At 39.9% G+C, this 21,437-nt stretch overlaps 1 protein-coding gene across 10 annotated transcripts in view; it reads left to right on the top strand.

Moving 5' to 3' along the window:
* Positions 1 to 21,437, top strand: part of LOC580601 (cytosolic carboxypeptidase 2) — a 65,053-nt gene that overhangs the window by 24,343 nt on the left and 19,273 nt on the right. For 7 of the 10 annotated variants that reach the window (XM_030973690.1, XM_030973689.1, XM_030973687.1 and 4 more), the window contains 10 exons: positions 12,872 to 13,064; positions 13,519 to 13,673; positions 14,524 to 14,681; positions 15,846 to 16,032; positions 17,039 to 17,157; positions 17,883 to 18,071; positions 18,833 to 18,973; positions 19,493 to 19,641; positions 20,354 to 20,452; positions 21,099 to 21,223. In XM_030973690.1, coding sequence (XP_030829550.1) covers positions 12,872 to 13,064; positions 13,519 to 13,673; positions 14,524 to 14,681; positions 15,846 to 16,032; positions 17,039 to 17,157; positions 17,883 to 18,071; positions 18,833 to 18,973; positions 19,493 to 19,641; positions 20,354 to 20,452; positions 21,099 to 21,223 — 1,515 coding nt within the window. Of the gene's footprint in view, positions 1 to 10,513; positions 12,288 to 12,871; positions 13,065 to 13,518; positions 13,674 to 14,523; positions 14,682 to 15,845; positions 16,033 to 17,038; positions 17,158 to 17,882; positions 18,072 to 18,832; positions 18,974 to 19,492; positions 19,642 to 20,353; positions 20,453 to 21,098; positions 21,224 to 21,437 lie in introns of those variants that run through there. The other 3 variants (XM_030973695.1, XM_030973692.1, XM_030973693.1) reach the window with 2 other exon arrangements.

Below are 21,437 nucleotides of genomic sequence, written 5' to 3'. Positions count from 1 at the left end.
TAGGGGTAAGGTGCAGGTGGCTGGGCTGTTGAAGGTGGCGGCTTGGAGAACCACTGGACAGATGCTTCTTGACTGGGATTTGGTGCATCGGTGGGGTTGTTGCGGCCTTGAACCATGGAAATATTCGGAGTAAGTATGCTAGGCTCACCCAGGGATTCATAACTGAATGTGGTGGGAGCTCTGCGTCGTCGATTCCCTCTCCTTGGAGCATCCTCTATATTGGACTGGGGATCGCTATCTGGACTATTCCCTCCACTCACTGCTTCATCACTTAGTTCTGGGGTTGTTGGTGGTATAGAATGGTCGTCAGATGAGCCGCTAGTTTGGGTGTTGCTGGCCTGTGTTAGGTGGTCAACCTCGCTCACCATTTCTACTCTGTCCGTGTATGGAGTACGAGGCCTCATACCTGGTCTATGGTATGCTGCCCGGAAGTACCCATCCTCGCCTGAAGACGTCTCGTCGTCATCACGGATAGGTGGTTGCCTCTCCCGCATTTTCGTTGGGCGTCTCTTTCTTAGTGTCTTTTTTTCGATGAACTCTTCTGGGGGATCGTCTATGGGTAGGGAGTCGCATGGTAGGAGGTGGTTCCTATGTAGCGTCTTAGTGCGACCTACCCCCTTTTCCGGTGCTACCACATATACTGGAAGCGACTCATCCTTTTGTTTCACCACCTTGTACACTATTTCCTCCCAGTAAGGGTGAAGCTTCCCTGGGCCACCTGGAGGGGCCAGACTTCGTACCAGAACTCTATCTCCTTTCTGTAGCACAGTGCTGCGTACTGTACGGTCGTAATAACCTTTTCTCTTCTCTGCAGCTTGTCCCATTCTCTGTGATGCTAATGTGTAAGCCTGTTGCATCTTACTACGCCACTTCTCTGCATATTCCTTGGGGTCTACTGCAGCTGCATTGTCTTCTGTAGTCTTCAACCCAAATGCAATGTCAACTGGGAGACGGGGCGACCGGCCGAAGAGGAGGAAGAAAGGAGAGAATCCTGTTGAAGTGTGCCTGGTGCAGTTGTAGGCATGGACTACCTTCTGCAAATGATCCTTCCAACGTGTACGCTCCGTGGTGGTGAGTGTTCTTAGCATACCCAGCAACGTCCTGTTGAATCGCTCTACTTGTCCATTCCCTTCAGGATGGTATGGTGTGGTGTGCGATCTTGTAATCTTACTATGCTGGCATAAGCGTTCAAACAATCTGTTCTCAAATTCTCGGCCTTGGTCATGATGAATTCTTCTTGGGAATCCGAAGCGGGGGATGAAGTCGTTGAACAGGCGGTCTGCTGCTGTCTTGGAAGATTTGTTGGTTGTTGCATATGCCTGGGCAAACCTCGTATAGTGGTCCATGATGACAAGTATATATTCATAACCACCTACACTCTGCTCCAGATGCAGGAAATCTAACGATACCAGTTCAAACGGTTGAGTGGTAAGAATTGGGTTCAATGGCGCTTTGGTCTTTTTGGCTGGTTTTCTTTGTTTGAGACAGTGACATGCTGAGGTTGTATATTTCTCGATGTCCTTCTGCATGTGAGGCCAATAGAACCTATCTCTGACAAGGCTGGTCACTCTCTCTGCTCCTTGGTGTCCCATCTCATCATGCAGTTGCTTGAGAATTAACTCTTGGAACTTGGCTGGCAGAACAAGCTGGGAGCGATTCTTGGTGCATCGGTATAAAATACCATTCTCATCTACCTTTAACAGGTTCCATTCATGTAGCAAGCACTTGGAATTTTGACTGAGCTCTTGGCGGTCCCTTCGGGGAGGGATTATCCCCTGTGTTCTCTTGTCCCGCACCGGGCCAATAGTTGGGTCATCTTCTTGGGCCCTTCTTATTTCTGCTTTGGACCATTGGTGGAGGGGTGTTAATACCATCTCGTGTTCCTCAGCTGCTGTTGCAACATCTACTGATGCGGATGCGATCAATATGTCAAGTTGCGGGTTACAATGCAGGATTGCCGCTTGTGTGGCCTTGACAGCTTGTGGGTCAACTTCTTGTGTACAGTCCTGCTGGTACTGCTCCAAATCAGCAGGAATTCTTGATAGGGTGTCAGCCACTCGATTGGTACTTCCTGGTAGGTACCGTATATCAAATCGGAAATCAGCCAATTCACCGACCCATCGTTGTCCAGTTGCGTTCAACTTCGCTGTTGTGAGGATGTACGTCAACGGGTTGTTGTCCGTGTACACAGTGAAATGCTTGGCATAGGCAAGGTAGTCACGAAAGTGTTCAGTAATCGCCCATTTCAATGCAAGAAACTCTAACTTTCCAGAGTGCAGATTGTAGTTGTGCTCCGCTGGAGTTAGTGTTCGTGATCCGTACCCGATGACCTTGTTTTCTCCTTCTTTCATCTGGGTGAGGACTGCACCCAGGCCTTCTTGGGAAGCATCAGTGTACAAACAAAATGGCGCTTGGAAATCAGGGTATGCCATCACTTGAGGGGATGCAAGTGTGTCTATTAACCCATCTAATATATCTTGATGGTGTTCTTGCCACTTGATTTGGGTGCTGGAGGGGACTGAATTCTTCTTCTTGGATCGAGTTGAATTCTTGGGCTTGTCAGCAGTTGGGGCAGGACTCTTGAGTAGCTCATATAAGGGCTTGGCACGTTGGGAGAAGCTTGGAATGTACTTGCGGAAGTATCCGATCATTCCTAGCAGTTGGCGAACGTCACCCACTGTCTTTGGTTGTTTTTCCCTCAGAGCTTGGAGGGCCTTGGTGTCTTTTGGATCTGGAGCATGTCCCTCTGCAGACACTATCTTCCCCAAATACTTGGCTTGCCGTTGGAATAGCTTGCATTTGCTGGGCTTCAACTTAATGCCATGTCTTTGCATTCTCTGCAGTACTTGCTGGATGTGGCTGATATGCTCCTCAAATGTCCTACTATACACAAGTATGTCATCCAAATAGACCACACAGAAATCATAGGCAAGTCCCTCAAGACATCCTTCCATGTGTCTTTGGTAAACGGCGGGGGCATTCTTGAGTCCAAACGGGATACGTTTCCATTGATACAAGCCCCAAGGAGTGACGAAGGCAGTAAGTTCTTGACTGTCTTGGTGCATATACCCCTGGTGATAAGCCTTTCCTTGGTCAAGCGTTGTGAACCAGCAGCTGCCTCCAAGTCCATCTACTACATCTTGTATCCTGGGTATCGGCTGTCGATCATCAATGGTTTTCCTGTTTAGTTCTCTGTAATCAATGCATAGCCTCAGACTGCCATCCTTCTTTCGTACACATACGATAGGTGATGAATATGGGGAAGTGGATTTGGTTACCCAGCCTCTACCAATCAGATCAGCCACATACTCCTTTACCTCAGCATACAGTGGTCTTGGAATGGACATGTATGTCCGACTAACAGGGGTGTCGTCGTTCAAACGAATCTTCATCTGCAAATCTTCTATGCACCCGACGTCTTTATCATCTCTGGCAAATGCATCGCTTTCTTCTCTTAGCATCCTCCTGACTATGGCTTGTTGATGCTTCGTTAGCTCAGAGAGGTCCATGGTTGAGGTAATGTCATCTCCGTCATTATTCTCACTAGAGGTAACTCTCTCATTCTCCTTGTGTACCGACAGTTCGTCTTGGTCTTGTTGATTTTCTTGCACTATTGACTGGAAATGATGTAGTGCACCCAGTACCTTGCAACCAAGAATGACGATATCATGTCCAGTGTTATTGGCAACGGGGATAGTTACCCTACTGGATGTTCCTCTTCGGAGCTTCACAAGACTTGGGTCAATCTCGAGTCCTTCTATTTGGTGAGTACTCTCGGGTTCAAAGAGAGCATCGGTCTTACAGGATAGGGGTCCTGTGTGTACAGTGCAAACCACTCCTACGGTCTTCTTGCTGGGAATCGTGATGGTTGCCCGCCCACTTCGAACTACACAGATCTCGTCTACTTCTTCTTGGCGAAGGAGGTGTATCAGGTCAGAAACAACATGCGTCTGAACCCCCAAAGAATTTACCATGGCCTGCCTCAGCTTTTCATCTCCTATCTCTCCTGGACTTGCTTTCACCACTTCTGTGATTACATTGGTTCCTATTATCGGCATATCCAAGGTATCTGGTGTCACGAGAGTAGGGACCTCTATGGTTTCATCCCCAGTGAGGCTGAAGTGGATACAAACCCATCCAAGGTATGGGATGTCGATGCCGTTGGCCGTATTCAGACTTAACTCCCCTTCCAGCAAGTCGCTAATCGGTAACATAGCCAAATCCGGCACATTTATCCGTCTCCAACATTCTGAGATAATAGTCACTTGAGCTCCTGTGTCATACAGAGCTTCAGTCCATGCTCCGTTAAGAAGGCATTTTATTATACATTTACCTCCTATAAGTTTTGCAATCTTTCTGGCTTTGGTACTTGGGTTGTTCAGTTGTAGGGAACTTATCTTTGCTGCTGTTGTCCGGGACTGTGGGTGTTGCCGGGGAAACCTTCGCCCCTCTCGGATGCCCCTCCGGCGTTTCCCGCTTGAGTTGGTCGGTTATTGCACCCACGTGCGAAGTGTTCACTACTTCCACACCGGAAGCAGTGGTTGCAACTTTCCCCATTTCCTTGGAGGCGGCATTCTCGACAACCCCAGTCTGGTCGACGAGCCCTCCTATACCTCTGCTCAACTGTTGGTGGCGTGAGGGTAGCTTGTGGTGCGGGAGCAACTGCTGCAAGTTCTGATCTGACAATCGTCCTTATGCTTTCATGAATCATCTTCATGTCCAAATTTGCATTTGAGGCTTGGTTGTTGGGGTGACTCTCTTTGACCTTTGTAGTGCTGACCTCGTTTATCTTGGTTCTCTTTGCTGTCCCTTGCTTCAGGTTCCTTTCACTTTCGTTATTTGCAGCAATGTTTATACGCTCAAGTAGAACCTCGTCACTGGTATTAACGTTTTGAAGCAGGGGCTTGAGGTCACTCTTAATGTTTTCACTTGTCACACCTGTCAATAAGGAATGCAGAAACATTCCTTGCACCAACGTAGCGTCATATCTAAAGGTGGCATCGGCTTCTTTTGACGCAAACAAGATCTTCTGGCGTAAAGCCAGCATTCGTAGAAGGAACTCCTGAGGGCTTTCTCTTGGACTCTGGACTGCCCCCGTCAAATCATGGTATAACTCCGTTGCTTCCTTCTCTTGATAGTGACTTCGGAGTAACCGGCGGAGTACCGGCAAGTCCAGTTCAGGCTTACATTCTAGATAAGCTCTGAGGGTGAGGCCCGGAACCATGGCGTTGATGATTGCGTCTACCACCTCCTCCTCAGCGTACCCTCGTGCCACTCCCCTGTCAATCTGGTGGACCAGGCTAGAAAAGGACAGCTTGTCCTTTTGCCCAACCTCTCCAATCTGGCCTTTGATGCGGAACTCCTTACGAAGAAGGGAATCGAACCGAGGTGCTTCCTTCTCTGTGGGGATTGGACCTGCTTTGTCGGCAGTCCAGGCTGGCGTGACCGTAGCTGATTCTTCGGTTTCTGCTGAACCTGTTCCAGCAGCTGCCTCTCTTTTTTCAACTGAAACCACAACCAATCTAGCCTGCACCTTCTTGAACAGTTCTAATCCACCATCTTCCAATCCCTCGACTTCATCTCCTGACAGGTACGACATTAGGAGGCATCTTAGACCCCAAACACCTTTCTGCTCTGCCTTCTTCACTTTCTTCTCGTCAATTCCACTCAGGGTCACTAGGTTACGTAATTGGCTCTCCCCTAGGTGTGGGAGGCTCCCAAAAACTTCCTCGCTAACCTGGGCTAACTCCATTGTCAATTAGGGATGGATCTCACTGGCACTCTTAATTCAGGTCTTCTATCTTTTCATCACTGCACTGCTTTCAGCTTTCCAGTCTGTTCGTGGTTATATAGGACAGCACATCGCACTCATGTCTCTTCGTTGATGGCCGTCCTGGCAAGGTCGCCAAATTTGTAGCGCCCACACCCCGAGGGAGGGGGCATACCTATTAAAGGAAGACAAAATAAGAAAGGTGTTGACTAGGATGCATGGCAAAACAAAGTCTTTATTACTTAATCTTCTACAATAACAGTCTTTTCTTACAATAACATATATACGATCAAATGGCATAATACTCTTCAAGTATTAAACACAAATAAATCTACCTGTTCGCATACATTGAATTCATTAGCTCTCCGTGTTCTCTTACTATATCACTAAGAACATCATCTGGTTAGTTTCATTACTTTACTATCTCTAAACGAAACTATCCTTACTTCCATGCTTTATGTAAAAGTGCAACTCTTCATCGATCTCATAATCATAACTTGGCTACTAATAAATAACTTAACCCTTATCAAATGTCTATAACATTGCGGTATCAGTCAATCTACTTTAGCTTCTAATCATATAACTCTTCACTTAGCGTCTCTTTCAAGAAATCACATATATAGACCTAATACAAGAATGTTGGCATAATCATCCCTATACTATTGCCTAATAAGCTTTCTACTCTTTACGCTCCAAGACTGAGGATCCACTGTGCACATAGACCCTTAGAATGTAATTCTACTCTCAGCCTTCACTAATCCCTAAATTCACAAGTTACTTCTTGTCTCAGGACTTCACATTAATACTGAATAAACTTATAACTCTTCCTTAACTATAGCTCATGTATTTTCCAATAGTCATCTGCATCACTTTGATCTAATACTATCTTTTTCAGCGAGATTGCTGAGCTTGAAAAGATACATCTTCAACAACTTATAACTCCTTACAATATTCACAGCACTGGCAAATAGTCTTAGTCTGCAGTCTGTACTAATAGCTCTAACAAACTTACAACCAATATTACAAATTCCTCTTACTGTATAATCTCATCTTCACATACAGTTCATATTCTAATTCTAAACAACAACCAATAGTTTTACTAAATACATGTATATTCATTTCATGGTTATAAACAAAGCAAAGTGAGAGTGAAATTAGAGAAAGGGTGAACCATACAGAGAGAGAGAGAGAGAGAGAGAGAGAAAGGGGGAGAGAGAGAGAGGGAGATATATATATATAGAGAGAGAGAGAGAGAGAGAGAGAGTAATTCCCAATAACATTTAACATGAATTATCATTCCTAACAATATAATACAATGAATTCCAGACAGTGATTATGCAAGTCTTCAACTACAATATTTCATCAACCCATCCATCACTAGCTAACTTTTAGACAATTTGACCATGTGTTTCTCAACAAGTGTATTCCCCAACTCAAATCCTTTGTCTTCTCATTTTGCTGACTCTACCAAACTTTCATTCCCGCCTAAGATACCATTTCCAGCATGGGTCAAAAACAAACACATTCTATCTCTAACACTTCTCAACATAGCATTTGGGTATAGCATATACTCTATCTACACTGTGTGCGTGTAATGCATTGCAGTGGATGGTCAAGCTTGGGGGAGAGGGGATTAAGAACTCTGATAAGAAGTTGTGTTCACATTGCACGCACTGCCATAACCTAATAACACACTAATATTATACACATGGTGCGTCCACACTCACTCATACCATAATACTGTAAGTTAAAGATAATCTGGACTTGAACAACTCATTTCGCTATTCAAACTGTATCTAACTCGAACTAGAATATATAAAAATGTGCTTTGGCATAATGCATAGTAAATGGCACCATGTCCTTGGCTAAGAATATATATATACACATGAATATCGAGCAAAAGACAAATATACTGACAGTAATAAAGTATATTCTCTTCTCAAAACTTACTTAAAATGTTGTCTAAATCAAACAACATAATCATCAATCTCACATACACACAGTAATAGTTTCCTATCATTACTACAAGTAATTACTATGTACATCAATGACATTATCTCTTCCCACATGGCATCTCTTCCCACATGGCATTTCTTATATTTCCACCCATAGTCCACATGTCATATAATCTAACATCTCATAGCCAAAGACCATTAATATCTCTTTTTATACAGTAATAGAAGATATATGAATAGTGAAGCTATAATAGTTTAGAAATACACATATTATGGAGAACAAGAATATAACACAATTGAATAATAAAAGATTCTTTCTTACCTATTAAAGGAAGACAAAATAAGAAAGGTGTTGACTAGGATGCATGGCAAAACAAAGTGAGAAGCCACTCCTGGTATCCCAGCTGGTGTGTTTAGGTTAGTTGTGGGTGAGGCCACTCTCGCAGGAGGGGGTACCTAATTAACTAAGAGGAGGGACTATATGGGGGCTAGAAATATACTTGTGTCATACATACATAGTCAAAGATATACAAAAAAATAGGGGGGGGGTATTCTGTGGGGCTCCACACTTATCTTTGTGAGAGGCTTTGTACCGGTCAATATCTCCATTTGTGGATGAATCCGTTCGTTCACGTCACTATCAGGACTCTATTCACTCTCGTTTAGCCTTCTACCAATCGTGAATTCACCTAATTGGCCCCTTCTATTTATAGTTTAAATGCACTTTCAAAAGATGGTTCTTCAAAGCTATTACTGTAGAAAGATTATGCAAGGTGATTGTCGGTTAAGGTAGAAATTAAACTGTGAGAAATATATCAGAGAATATATATTGGAACTTTCAAACTTCAAATGTATAGTAACCAGTAATTGTAGTGAGGAATTCCTCCTATGATTTCCTAGGAAGAGACCATTATTGAGTAGGTTTAAACCAGACTGAAGTGCCTCAAAATTTTGATTTAGGATATTCAATATTTCAATTGTTTTTTTCATACTTCTCATATGCTATAGAATGTATTTAATGTAGGCAATAAGTTTGTTGAAACTGAAGTTTGTGCATCTCTCTTAAGGGATCGGGGTGGGGAGATACCGTAATTAAGTACTTTATTTTATTATGCTTTCTAATGTAAATGTGATCAGGAATAAAAAAATAAAAAAAGGAGGGGGTGGGGGGAGAAGATTTAGACAGGGGAAGAAGATGAACAATAAGAGGTGACAACTTCAAGAGCAATAACAAGAGAAATAATCCCCATATCACAACCTCCCAACAAGAGAGAAGAAGAAACACAAGTTTATTGAGGATGGATTTGAAAGGCTAATTCTCATAAACATACATTAGTGAATGGAATTGATGGTACATGCAGCTTTCAACTACATGTAGTAGAAGGTAGAACTTAATTGCAAAGAAGTAAATGAAGCGCAAAATATTGACTCAACATGTTTACAGCAAAAACACACACCCATTCATGTACATGTTATACAAACAGAAAATAGACGCACCTGCATCCTTACCCATATTGCCTACCATATAATTGCTTCACAAACACTCTCCAATGCTGTTGTATTCAGCCAATCAAAATCCGCCATTCATGAACAGAATATGACACCTTTGTCTCCATCGGTTGAAAGTTTTGATCAACTTTACAAACTCTTTATTCAGAGTCCAAGTTTCACTTTAATTTAAGTTTAAGTGACTGAAGAGCCTCACACTTATAATGTCTTTTGATTTAGGTGGATCGTCAGTGTGTTCACAGACATTTTCAAGTAGTTATTAATTTGGAACTTGTTATGTTTTCAGGCTTTATTAAGCTACAACTACAAGCAAACCAATTCAACAAATTTTACATTCTTCCTATAACAATAGTTGAACTGTGAAATTTGAAATATATTCATACCATGAAAATGAAGTGAAGTCTAAAACTATTTATGGATTTAATAAAGCAAAATGTGCTTGTGTGTGTTCAAAGGGGGGGGGGGCGGTTGCAGGAGGAGTTGAATTTGCTATGTTGAGCTCCTGTACATTCATCTCAAACATTTCATAAAATTTCCAATTCCAAGTTGCTTTTCCACCGCCGCAATTTTTCCACCAAAACAGATTGTTTACCGGCTGCATGCATGTATCGGCCTTCCCAATCCCAAAGGAATTTTGTTATCTCCGACAACCTCTTTGCCAACTTCCCGTATTGATTTTTCCTACACCTCATGAGAATAGCGCAAAGATTTCTATGAATGGAGCAAAGATGGCAGCATTATATAGCTATTGACCCTAAGGTGACTTGCTGCTACCCTGGTGGTTGTTAGGTACTCCATATTTGCCCAAATAGCAACCTTAGTAATCACGGATCCCATGTTAGGGCTATTTAGAGGGTACTTGTTAATACTTTTGGCAAACATGTTAATAGACTATTACTATATCAGGAGAGTGCAGGCAAAAAGAGGGCTACATGTAGATAGAGAGAAAGAGAACAAATACCTGTATGTTGTACAGATGCAAGTACTTCTGTCCCATTTCATACAATATACATGTACTATCTATGCTAGGAATTAAATTATTCCTTTTAACATATGTGCTTTAATGAGGCAAAATTAGTTGTAAACATAATGTTAAACTGGAAAACAAAACATACGATCATGATCAATACAATTCTCTCTGGTAGTGGGGGAAGAAAGAGAAAAATCAATATGAAGTTTTAAACTAATCTTTGATGACATATTGTGTATTGTAGATTGATTTCATTGAAATTATATGGAAAACAAAGCTCTCTCTCTCTATATATATATATATGAAAAGTACAAGCAGTTGTATTTAGACCTGTTGATTAATATAGACTTTTGTCCATTGAGTATTTCTTGACAGAAAAACAACACCTTGCAAGTGTTGGATAGTTCATTCAAAACAGGAAATTTCAAAATGAGCTTAAAGTCCATATTTGATGTACACATTAAAGATAATCAGTTATTTTCCTGTACATGTAATGTATGTTTCAATTCCATGAACATTTTGCAATCGATATGATCAGTCAGTTATTAGGCTCTTAGAGATAAGATATATGTAGTTTGAATTGCAAGTACTCTGTACTCCCTATTAAAAGTAAATAACGTGATCCACATCATCTAACAATTATTCACCACAATCTCTTTTGTATTGCATATTCATGTTCTATGAACACAAACATTCAATTGAAAACATGGCCCTATCAATTCCAAATCTGATATGCTTTTTTATTTTGAACTAGAACAAACAGGTGTACATGATCGCTTTATCTCCCTGACAACTAGATTTCCTTTGTATTTTACTTTGACTCAAGTTTGGAGCTAGAAATCTGATCAATTCGATCAACAGAACACACATGAAACCATCGATCTTAGTCGGATCTGATAACGGATGATTTTACATTCATGACCGCGCTCAGGAGCTTGCCCTTTGTGTTTCGGAATTTATACTCGGCCGCAAGGAACTGCCATGTAACACCAAGCCATTGTGCGAAGCGTAGTTAATCAATAATGACATTGGTTTTTATTGTTGTCTTCGGTTGGGTGTATGTATCTTAGACAGTAATGGAGAAGAGTTATATGTGCAGGATGTCATGTTAGGTGTCCAGATCTGTTACATTATGGAACCTTGTGTTTATAGAGAGGTGCATGTACTTGGACTTGTTTGTTGGTACAGTTTAGTTTTACAGTCAGCTCCATCTTCCATCAAGTTGTAGAATGTATTGGAGCTGAGCTAAGGAAGGGAAAAGATCTGATCCACCCTTTCTTAAATGTTGGATGCTGTAACATTGCTTGAATGTAGAAACGTTGTTCTTATTGCCAAATTGTCTTTTGGAATATCATTCTTTATTGTTCCAGGTGCTACAGGTGCTTGCATAATGCTTGCATTTCCTATGATGCTTGTACATTTAGAGCTAGCAGAAGTTGATTTCATTGGGATGTTGAGCCGGTCATCTCCAATTTCTGTACTTACAGAAAAAGGTAAACTGAGGACACTAACCAACCAGCTACGTGTAGAATCCATTTCATGTCATCTTATTTGATACTTGTTCAGGAAATATTGATATTTTCGCTACTCGTTGAAACTTGTTCATTTTTAAAAGTGGCAATCATCAAGGATAGTTCCTGCAACATCGTCTCAAAGACTTCTGAAATGGTTCACATGTAATTCCAAGGATAAAAGAATGATGTTACAAACTCACAACAATCAAGGGACCCATAGCAACATCATGCTTAGAACTCCACATCCCTTGAGGAATACCTTAACGCAACGGTGACCATGAAATCCTCTTCGGAGTCGCCCTACACCCGCAATGGCACCGTCTCGCCATCCCGCTTCCCGTACTACCGCTTCCTCCCTCCTCTCAAGTCCCCGCCCCCTCTCTCAGCCCCGCCTTCCAAGCCCCCATTTCGCGAGGACTACTACGGTGACCAGACCTACACGGCCTACGACACCCATAGGTTCTGGGTCCATGGTCCACACTGGCCAATCTATTTCTTGGGTGAGCTTCTGCCCACTCCTAAACACGTCTTCACGGTTCCAAAGGAACCTGAGCCTCTTTGGCAATATGGTAAGTATTTAGTCACAGAGAATTGATCAGAACAAGACCTGTAGAATCTCAAATGTGTTGGTGTTTGATTGTGTGTCGCATGCTGTCTCAATAGTTTAGATTTTGTGTTTTGTGTTGTATCATTTTTGTTTATTTTTGTTATATTTTGTTTGTTTTGTTTTGTTTTGTCTTTTTTGTTTTGTTAAGTTTTTGTTCTGTTCAATTTTGTCCTTTTTATACAACCATTATGTAATCTATTATATGTACTTTTTTTATCAAGATTCCTTTGCAAACCTTCATGATATGCTGAGAGAATGCATACATTCCAACTTGACTTGATCATTATCATTCATCCAAGTTTTCAATAAAATGACTTTAATAAAATTATTCATTGAAAATTTGGAAAAAACATGTAAAAAGATTTTTATATCATTCCAAGATTCATTGTATCATCTTTTATTATCTTGTCAGGTAACTCTTCATCATTTATCCAGGAATCCATGAAATTTAGACAAGACTATTGAAATAAGAGAACTGTAATGTTTTTATATTTTCACTTTTCTCAAATTAATTTTTGTACATTGTCCCTTTTGTTCATGCTGCAGTCCCTCAGGATGGAAGAACTATTCACACCCAGAAGACCAAATGGTACAGACCGTGGGAAGGCACTCAGAATGTATTCGACTCAGAGAGGACGACTAAGGGGACCATTCCACACACGATACCGGAGGGATGTTGTCCAAGCTTAGTCTTTGAGTCACGCTTTGAGAGCGGCAACCTTAGACAAGCAAGACGAATGTAAGTGATGATATCCCCTACTCTCTCACAGCTTTGACTTTTTGTTTGTTTAAACTTAACTTGTTATGTCTGGTAAGGTCAACTGCCATATTGAAGCATTCATTTTCCCTGATCTTGAACAATACATTTCATACAAAAGGGTATCAATTTCTTTGTGACATTCCACTGAAAGATACTTGCATTTTATTTCATGGTTTGATGCTAAATGATTAGATAACACAACAAAATTTAAATGGATATAAAAGATTGAAAACAGATTTCATTTTTTTTTTAGATAAATATAACAATGTTTGTGTGTCCTTGTTTGTTTTGTTTACATTTGCTGAATTCAAAACTTGAAACTGAAGTTAATTTGTGATGAACTAAGTTAAAAGATTATCATTATTCTTAAAAACTTGTCCTGGAATAAATTCATGCCACATATACATAATTATAATCTCCATTCTTGTTTCAGAGGTCAGTTTGAGTACGATCTTGTTCTAAAGACCGACCTTTACACCAGCCGTCACACCCAATGGTATTACTTCCGGGTGCAGAAGATGCGTCCAGGGGTCACCTATAAGTTTAACATCATCAATTTACTCAAGAAAGACAGCCTCTACAATCATGGTAAGTGACAGAAGTCCTTACCAAAACTTTCCTTAAAATCCTTGCTTCCAGTGGTCAGCAAGAAAATTTAGTTGATATATATATACATTATTTGGAGGACAGTTCCTTCAAATAATGATTGTCATGAAGCTAGCTGTACCATTCAGTTTCAATCTTCAATTTTTTGTTTACATCTCTCTCTGCTGTGTACTTGTGTATGGTATAAATTTTCAACTTTGTTTTTATTTTAAAAAGATGGGCCTGCGTATATTCTAAAAAGCGCTCTTCTAAATTAATAATCAGAATATACTTTGATGCTTGTCAATAATATATTATTTAGTATATTTTGTGAGTATCATTTTTAACAAGCCATTTATGTACTTTTCATGATCCACCCACTTTAGATATTTCATTATTAAATATGTTTGAATTGAAGAATATATAGTTTTGTTTTTATCTTGACGTGGAAATAAATTAAATGAAATTGTTACCCATATTTTTTCATTCTTTTGTTGGTCTATTTATCATATCAAATGTGTTTGATATGTACCTCTAGGTAACTTGAGCTGGAATCAATTGAAAATGTGTGTTAGATCAATTCTTATGTTGCAAGGTAGTAGTCTTATTTCACAATTTGATTTGTTGTTATTATTTTGTAGTCCATATCTTAAAGCATTCCTCCGTTTTTCCGATCTATAAAATTTGTTCAGACTGACGTCTTTCTTGTCAGCTCTTCCAAGGTATAAAATAATGTTCGTAAATATGGAACTCTATGTTGCTCAAGCTTTCCAAAACTTGAAGTATGTCGGTTGGTCAAATCATTTGAAGCAATCCAAAGACTGTCATCCTTTCTTCCACCATCCCTTCACAGGTATGCGACCATTGATATACTCTGAGAAGGAAGCCCAGTCTAGTGGCCAAGGTTGGGTTAGGGCCGGTCATCACATCACATATTCTAGGGGCTACGGTTTCAACAGAAATGGCCTCCTCCATCCTGAAATTACATACCATGTACTGGAATGGCAAATGGTAAGGAAGTGATTGTCTCTTATTTTTTCTTATTTTTTCTTCTTTATCTTGATTTTCTGTATGTTACAATAATAATAATAATGATAATGGTAATGGCATTAGTAACGGTCAGGATAATTGTAATGGTAATGATGATGATAATGGTAACAATAACGGTAATGATAACGTCAATGGTAATTTTAAAGGTAACTGTAATTGTATCGACAATGGTTATGGTTACAATAATTTTAATGATAATGATTAATGATAATGGTAATGGCAGTGGTTATGGTAATGGTATATTATTGATATAAAGTATTTCTATAGTGCATATTTTTAGTGTAGATACAAAATAGTTGTATGTATCATCATTCAACTTTCACCGAGCTCTCTTTGAACTATGATTGCATACTCTCCAAAGCCTTTTTATTTTAGATTATCTGACCAATTATTTAAGAATATAGGGATAGCATTATTTGCAAAAGGAAGGCGTAGATAAAAAGGAAATGAATATAAGAACATAGATTGAAGATAAGTGACATATACTGGTAATGTAAAAAGGTGAGAAGTAAAAGCCCCCAGATTTTGATATAAATCTGCATGATGCATTTGATTTTGTCTATCACATAAAATTAAGGATTCAAGATTATTATCCAAAGCAAAGTACCTTGCTCTTCGTGTTTTGAGACAATTGAAATGCTTGAAATATGAATGTTATGCCAATTAGTTAATTTTGTTGTCGAGCACACCTATCTAAAAAGCAATACATTCTTACCAGAACCTCTGTTAACACTCTGTTTAAAGATAAACTTGAGTTCTGGTAAAAAAAGAAAATGAATTCTCATAGAATCAAACGAAACTTGCACTGAATGTTCAAGATTACAAATAAATGTCATTTGCCAAACAGTTTTGGTAGAAAATGTTTACTGGCTTAGTAATGAGCATAGAAAGATAAGGAAATCAAGGTAAGTAGGCCCGACACCATTTGTGTAGCCCCATATACCATACATCTTTCTGTGTACAGTGCTTGTTACTTTACCAATACTGGGCCAAATTTATTATGATTTTGATGATTCCAGGACCTACATGATCAACTTTTTCTGATCCATTCCACACCTTTTCTTTCACAATGCAATCGCATGACCAGAACTTGACTTTACCTTTAACATTGTTTCTTTGACATAGGAGTTCAAGCACGAAGACGACACATGCTATCTTGCCCACTGCTACCCCTACACCTTCACTGACCTGTGCCAGCATCTAGACGACCTGATGGCCCAGCCGGAGAGACGCAAGACCATGAGACGAGACGTCCTCTGTGAGAGCAGGGCCGGCAACAGTTGCTTCATACTCACCGTCTCAAATTTCAGCGGTAAGATGATGTTCTATCCAAGGCTCTTGCTTTAAAGCCTTTCTGTACTAGTATGGCAAGGGGGATTAGACCACCCATCGAGGTCACTGACAGTTGGCTATCTCATCAACTTGTATCTCAATTAACATTACAAAAAGAGGATCTTGGGGGACCAACAGGCACCGCTTAGGCATTGTTTTCTATATAGAGGGAGCAAGTAGCTACACGTAGTACAGTGGGGCTTTAAACTTTCTGTTTCGTTGCCAGCCAGCAACCCAGAAGATGATTGAGAGGTTGCACAAGATTTGCATGAAATAGTAATGATAGTGACATGGTAAGTTGCATCCTGGGAAATACATGCAGGACATTTAGCTTGCCAAAAAGGATTTAAGGTGGTCTGGCATCTGCCTATTTTGAGTTTTGTAATGTCGCTACTTTTCCTCATCTGTATAATTGTAATAATTGTTTATGCTTTGTCTATTCTTTGGCTATTGCGCAAGGCAAGATGCATGTATTTGTGATGTGTACTTGTAGATTATGCATTGATACTTAATGAAAGTATCAATATTGAATACTCATACGCTTGAATGGAATCTCTTTTCAAAAGAGTCTGCTGAGAGCCAGAAAGTCATTAAACTTTGCCATTATACTTATGTCTTATAGATTTAATGCCCTCCTAGCTTCTAAGCAGAGTATAGCATTTCACTACAAATATGCAGTTCTAGGACAACTACCCCCCGGATAACTACCCCCCGGACAACTACCCCCCCCCCCCCCCAGACAACTATCACCTACGAAAATCATCCTCTAGGACAACTACCTCCCGGACAACTATCCTAGGGGGGTAGTTGTCCTAGGGGGGTAGTTGTCCCGGAGGGTAGTTGACTGGGGGTGGTTATCAGAGGGGGTTGATGTCCAGGGGTTAGGTGTCCAGATATGTAAACAAATTATCTTTTGTCAGATTTATGGCATTTCATTATGAATATGCAGGGAAAAATGAGATCTTTTGTGTAATTTCTGTTTGTAGATCATCGCCCTAAGAAAGGCATTGTGGTGACAGCTAGGGTACATCCTGGTGAAACCAATGCTAGCTGGATGATGAGAGGACTTCTAGACTTCATCACCAGCTCAGATCCTGTTGCCAAGGTAACAACGTCGTCCGTCCCTTCATCTTCTCACATACTCTGTTTCATCATTTTTTCGTCATATTAGTTTGTCAACTGTCATGCTGCTTTTATTTCTTTATTAAACAAATTGAATTATAATCTTCTTCACCTTTGTTTTCCTTTTCTGTTTTTCCATCTCTTATTACGTTTATTTAATTTGTCTTCTTTTCCTTCTCTTCATCTCTATCATCTTTCTCAAATTGTCTTTTCTGCATATTTCACCTACATCATGATTATTCAGACAATGATTGGGCATGTGATATTCAGGGCCCATCTGAAAATGTGGGATTACCCCACCCCAAGGCATCAGGCAAGTGTTTCACAAAGACTAAGATTGACTTAAAGTTGGACTTAACTATGGCAGGCCGCTCATGCCACTGTTTGCTCTCACCATTTACTGGCATTGGTCTCTCAAGAGACTTACAAATCAATGTCACAAATCTACAGAATTGACATTTTCTGATAATTCATTATTGAAGGAAAGAATGTTATCTAATAATCATAATAGTGAGAGCAAACAATGGCATTAACAGCCTGCCACAGTTAAGTCCAACTTAAAGTCGATCTTAGTCTTTGTGAAACACTCCCCTGGCAAGCAGATTTGTAGCACCCTTCCTACTTAAATTGTATATCTGAATTCCTGTGAGATAGATTTTGGAAACTTTCCGACCATATTCACTCCTGATTGCCATGTTATCACCACAGGAACTGAGAAAGTGCTACATCTTCAAGATCATCCCCATGCTCAACCCTGATGGCGTGATCGTGGGAAACTATCGCTGCTCGCTGGCGGGTCGCGACCTGAACCGTAACTATCGCCATCCCAAGAAGGAATCGTTCCCCACTGTGTGGAACACCAAGCAGATGCTGGCTGACTTTGCTGAGGAATGTGAGGTAGGCTAGGTCGTTGCATCGTAGAATAAGTTTTTAAAGCCCCACTGCACTACGTATAGCTACTTGCGCCCTCTCTATAGCAAACCATGCCTAATCGGTGCCTGTTGGTCCTCCATGATCCTCTTTTTCTTATGTTAATTGAGATTTGATGAGATAACCACCTGTCAGTGACCTTGCAGGGAGGTCTAATCCCCCCTGGCCAAACTAGTGCAGACAGGCTTTAAATAAACAGAAGCCCTCTTGTTATAAAGTAATGATAGTGAATAGAAAACTTTGTGAAGAAATGTCGCTTCATTGCATTTTTAATTTCAAATGTTTCATAGTGAAGTCTAGACTTTATTGAGGTTTATAAGTTCATTGGTTGATATAGTTTCAGGTACAGGTATTGGGTGACTTGCCAGGACCAGACATAGTCAAAGATAATGTAAAGGCAAATCTATTAATCCAGGATTAAATTATTTAACTATATTTCTATACAGTTCATTTAGTTTTAATTTTCACATAGTTATGTGTACTTTAAGTTTGATTTAACGATTCAGAAACTAGTAATAATAATATTAATATTCAGCTTTTATATAGCGCTTGATACATCTCGGACGTCTCTATAAAGCGTTTTACAGATATACTATTACCCCGGTCATTGGATTCAGTGCTTGCCCGCATGCACTGTCAGCACAATCTCCACTCCCTTGGGAGCATTCCAGTCAAGCGTGACTTGACGCTCAAAATCTGTTTGACCAACAACATCTTGATATTTACAGGAGATCTTGGTGTACTGTGACATGCATGGTCACAGTAGAAAACACAACGTCTTCATCTACGGCTGTGACCCAGACAAACAAGAGCTGGATATGGCTGCTTTCCTGTGTCAAAGGTTGTTTCCATGGTTACTTTCCCAAAAGGTATATACAAATTTGTGTCAAGCAAGGATTTCTGTTTTAAACAGTTGGATACAGTTGATTTGGTTATAATACATTTACATTTTCCAAAGGGCTCAGCCCATGAATTCTTGGGCTTAGGATTCGTAAGTTATAAAATGATTTTAAGAAATTAAATTTCTGTGCAAGTACTATTTTTTTAATGAATTTAGACAAATAGATAACAATATTGATATCATCATGGTATGCTGGGATTTATATTTCTCACAGCCCTGTGAATCCAGAAACATTTGTTGCATGAAATGGTTGCAAATTTCCAAGTGGTTTAGATTTGTTAAAGTTTCAAAGGGCAAAATAGTTTTAATCACAACTGACACAATACTGCCTTTGTTCAGTGCACAAACTTTGTTGCCTTGAAATGGCTGTTTTTCATAATACAGGAAAGTGCCATGTTTGCATAAGTTTTCTGGTTATACAGTAGATATAGTTTAATTTTTCATTGTATAATGTCTTATAACCACTTTCTTTCACTTACTCCTCCAGGCACCAGACAAGTTCTCTTTCCGTGGTTGCAAGTTCCGGGTGAAGCGATGCAAGGAGGCCACGGGGCGTGTTGTGATGTGGCGGCAGATGGGTATCAGTAACAGCTTCACGTTGGAAGCAACCTTCTGTGGCAGCAAGGACATTACAAGGTAATGATGAATCCTGCCGCAGCAACAAGCAGTGTTTCTGTAGGTGTATATATTCACTCCTTTGAGATTTTTAAAGCCCCACTGCACTACTTATAGCTACTTGCACCCTCTATATAGAAAACAATGCCTAATCTGTGACCATTGGTTGAGAACTGATTTGATGAGATAACCACCTGTCAGTGACCATGCAGGGAGGTCTAATCCCTCCTGCTGCCATTTAAGGGCTCACAGAATGTCCTCTTCCCCTGCAAGCTTTTCACTTTCTAAGTCTTTTTTCTATACAAATAATAAACAGCAGTGAGGGCATTAGTAAGAATTACCCACACAAGGTACCTTTAATACAGTCTAACACGCCCAAGACGATAGCCGAGGGTGTTTGGATTGTTTCAAAGGTACAAAATGATGTGTACTACCGGTATTTGTTTTGTAAGATGTTTTATTTGTTGTATAAAATGATGTTTATAACATGATTTTACTAATGACTGGTCATAAGTACTTACTAATGACCGGTCATTAGTAAAATTGTGTGTTAAGCAAAATAAATGCCTGGTCACGTGTACGCTCTCAACCAATCATGTGATTAGGATCCGCTTCATCATGTTGACCCTTATCTCTCTGTAATCTCATAGTTACTATTGTTTATTCCCTCTACTCTACATGACATTTGCATGTTGTTTTGTAATCATAATTGTTCTGACTTTGTCCTTCACAGTCATGCTCCGAGACACTTCAACCTGCAAGACTTCCAGGACCTTGGGCGCCATTTCTGTGAGGCTCTCCTGGTATATCACCAAGCCCAGGAGAACACAAGGTGAGCTTTGAGAATTTGAAAATGTGAAAGGTAATAATTGACTAGTCTCTAATTCACAAAAAACTGGTCTAGATCTAAACCGTTTAAACCACCAATTAGTGCTTGTAGGCAGCCAAACTGTGTAAACTTAGCATAAAAATTAAGGAGCGCCTAAATGTGGACAGATACAGAGATCATAATTTGTTTTGTGTTTCCTTTGTTCTTTAAGAAGTATTTGACATTTTTTTGTCTGATTATTTTACCAGCAAATAACAAAATTTTGTTGTTGTTCATCTTTCTTCCATGGCCTTTTTGATCACTCACAGTAGAGGAGTGGTTCATGCTCAAATAATGTGCAATCGAAATTAATCGTCACTTAAAGTACTGTACGATGGAAATGGCCTAAAAACAGAAACCTCTTGATGCATTTTGTCTCAAAACACTGAACTACATGTGTCATATGCTTTGATTTCTTTTGTAAATATTTTTCTTTCTCCGGTAAGTTCTTTTTCATAATACTTTTGTGTATGTTATTTGTATTGTTTTTATCCGGGCCCTCAAGGACAGCAGTTTTTTTTTTATCTGAAGAGGCAACCCTGTTTAAATCAAACTGAAAATAAACATATCAGTGATCTAAAAAATGGTTAAAATGTTTTTTTTTCTACAGTCTTCATTCTGAGTTGATTCTAGAGCTGACGAAGGAGATCACGCATCACATCCTCCTCAGCCGTGGTCTGCTGCCCCCAAACATCCCATTCCCAGATCTCTCTTCTCTCAAAGAAGTCAAACATGGTGAGTCGAGGGTCGGTGTGTAACAGCTTTATAGCTTGCTTTTTGACAACGTTCTTATATTTTTGTTTGTGTTTTTGCAATGTGGAACGTGTTATTCTGTTAAAATATGCAAGGAGTAGTCCCTATACATGTATGTAATGCCAATGTGCTCTTTCATAAACATTATTATTCAGTACTATGTTATCTTTCTGGAAGAGTCACAGTTTTAAGGATA

The sequence above is a fragment of the Strongylocentrotus purpuratus genome, unplaced genomic scaffold, assembly GCF_000002235.5.
Source record: "Strongylocentrotus purpuratus isolate Spur 01 unplaced genomic scaffold, Spur_5.0 spur5_scaffold_7, whole genome shotgun sequence".
NCBI classification, from domain to species: Eukaryota; Metazoa; Echinodermata; class Echinoidea; order Camarodonta; family Strongylocentrotidae; genus Strongylocentrotus; species Strongylocentrotus purpuratus.
This window is presented reverse-complemented; position numbering and strand designations above follow the sequence as displayed.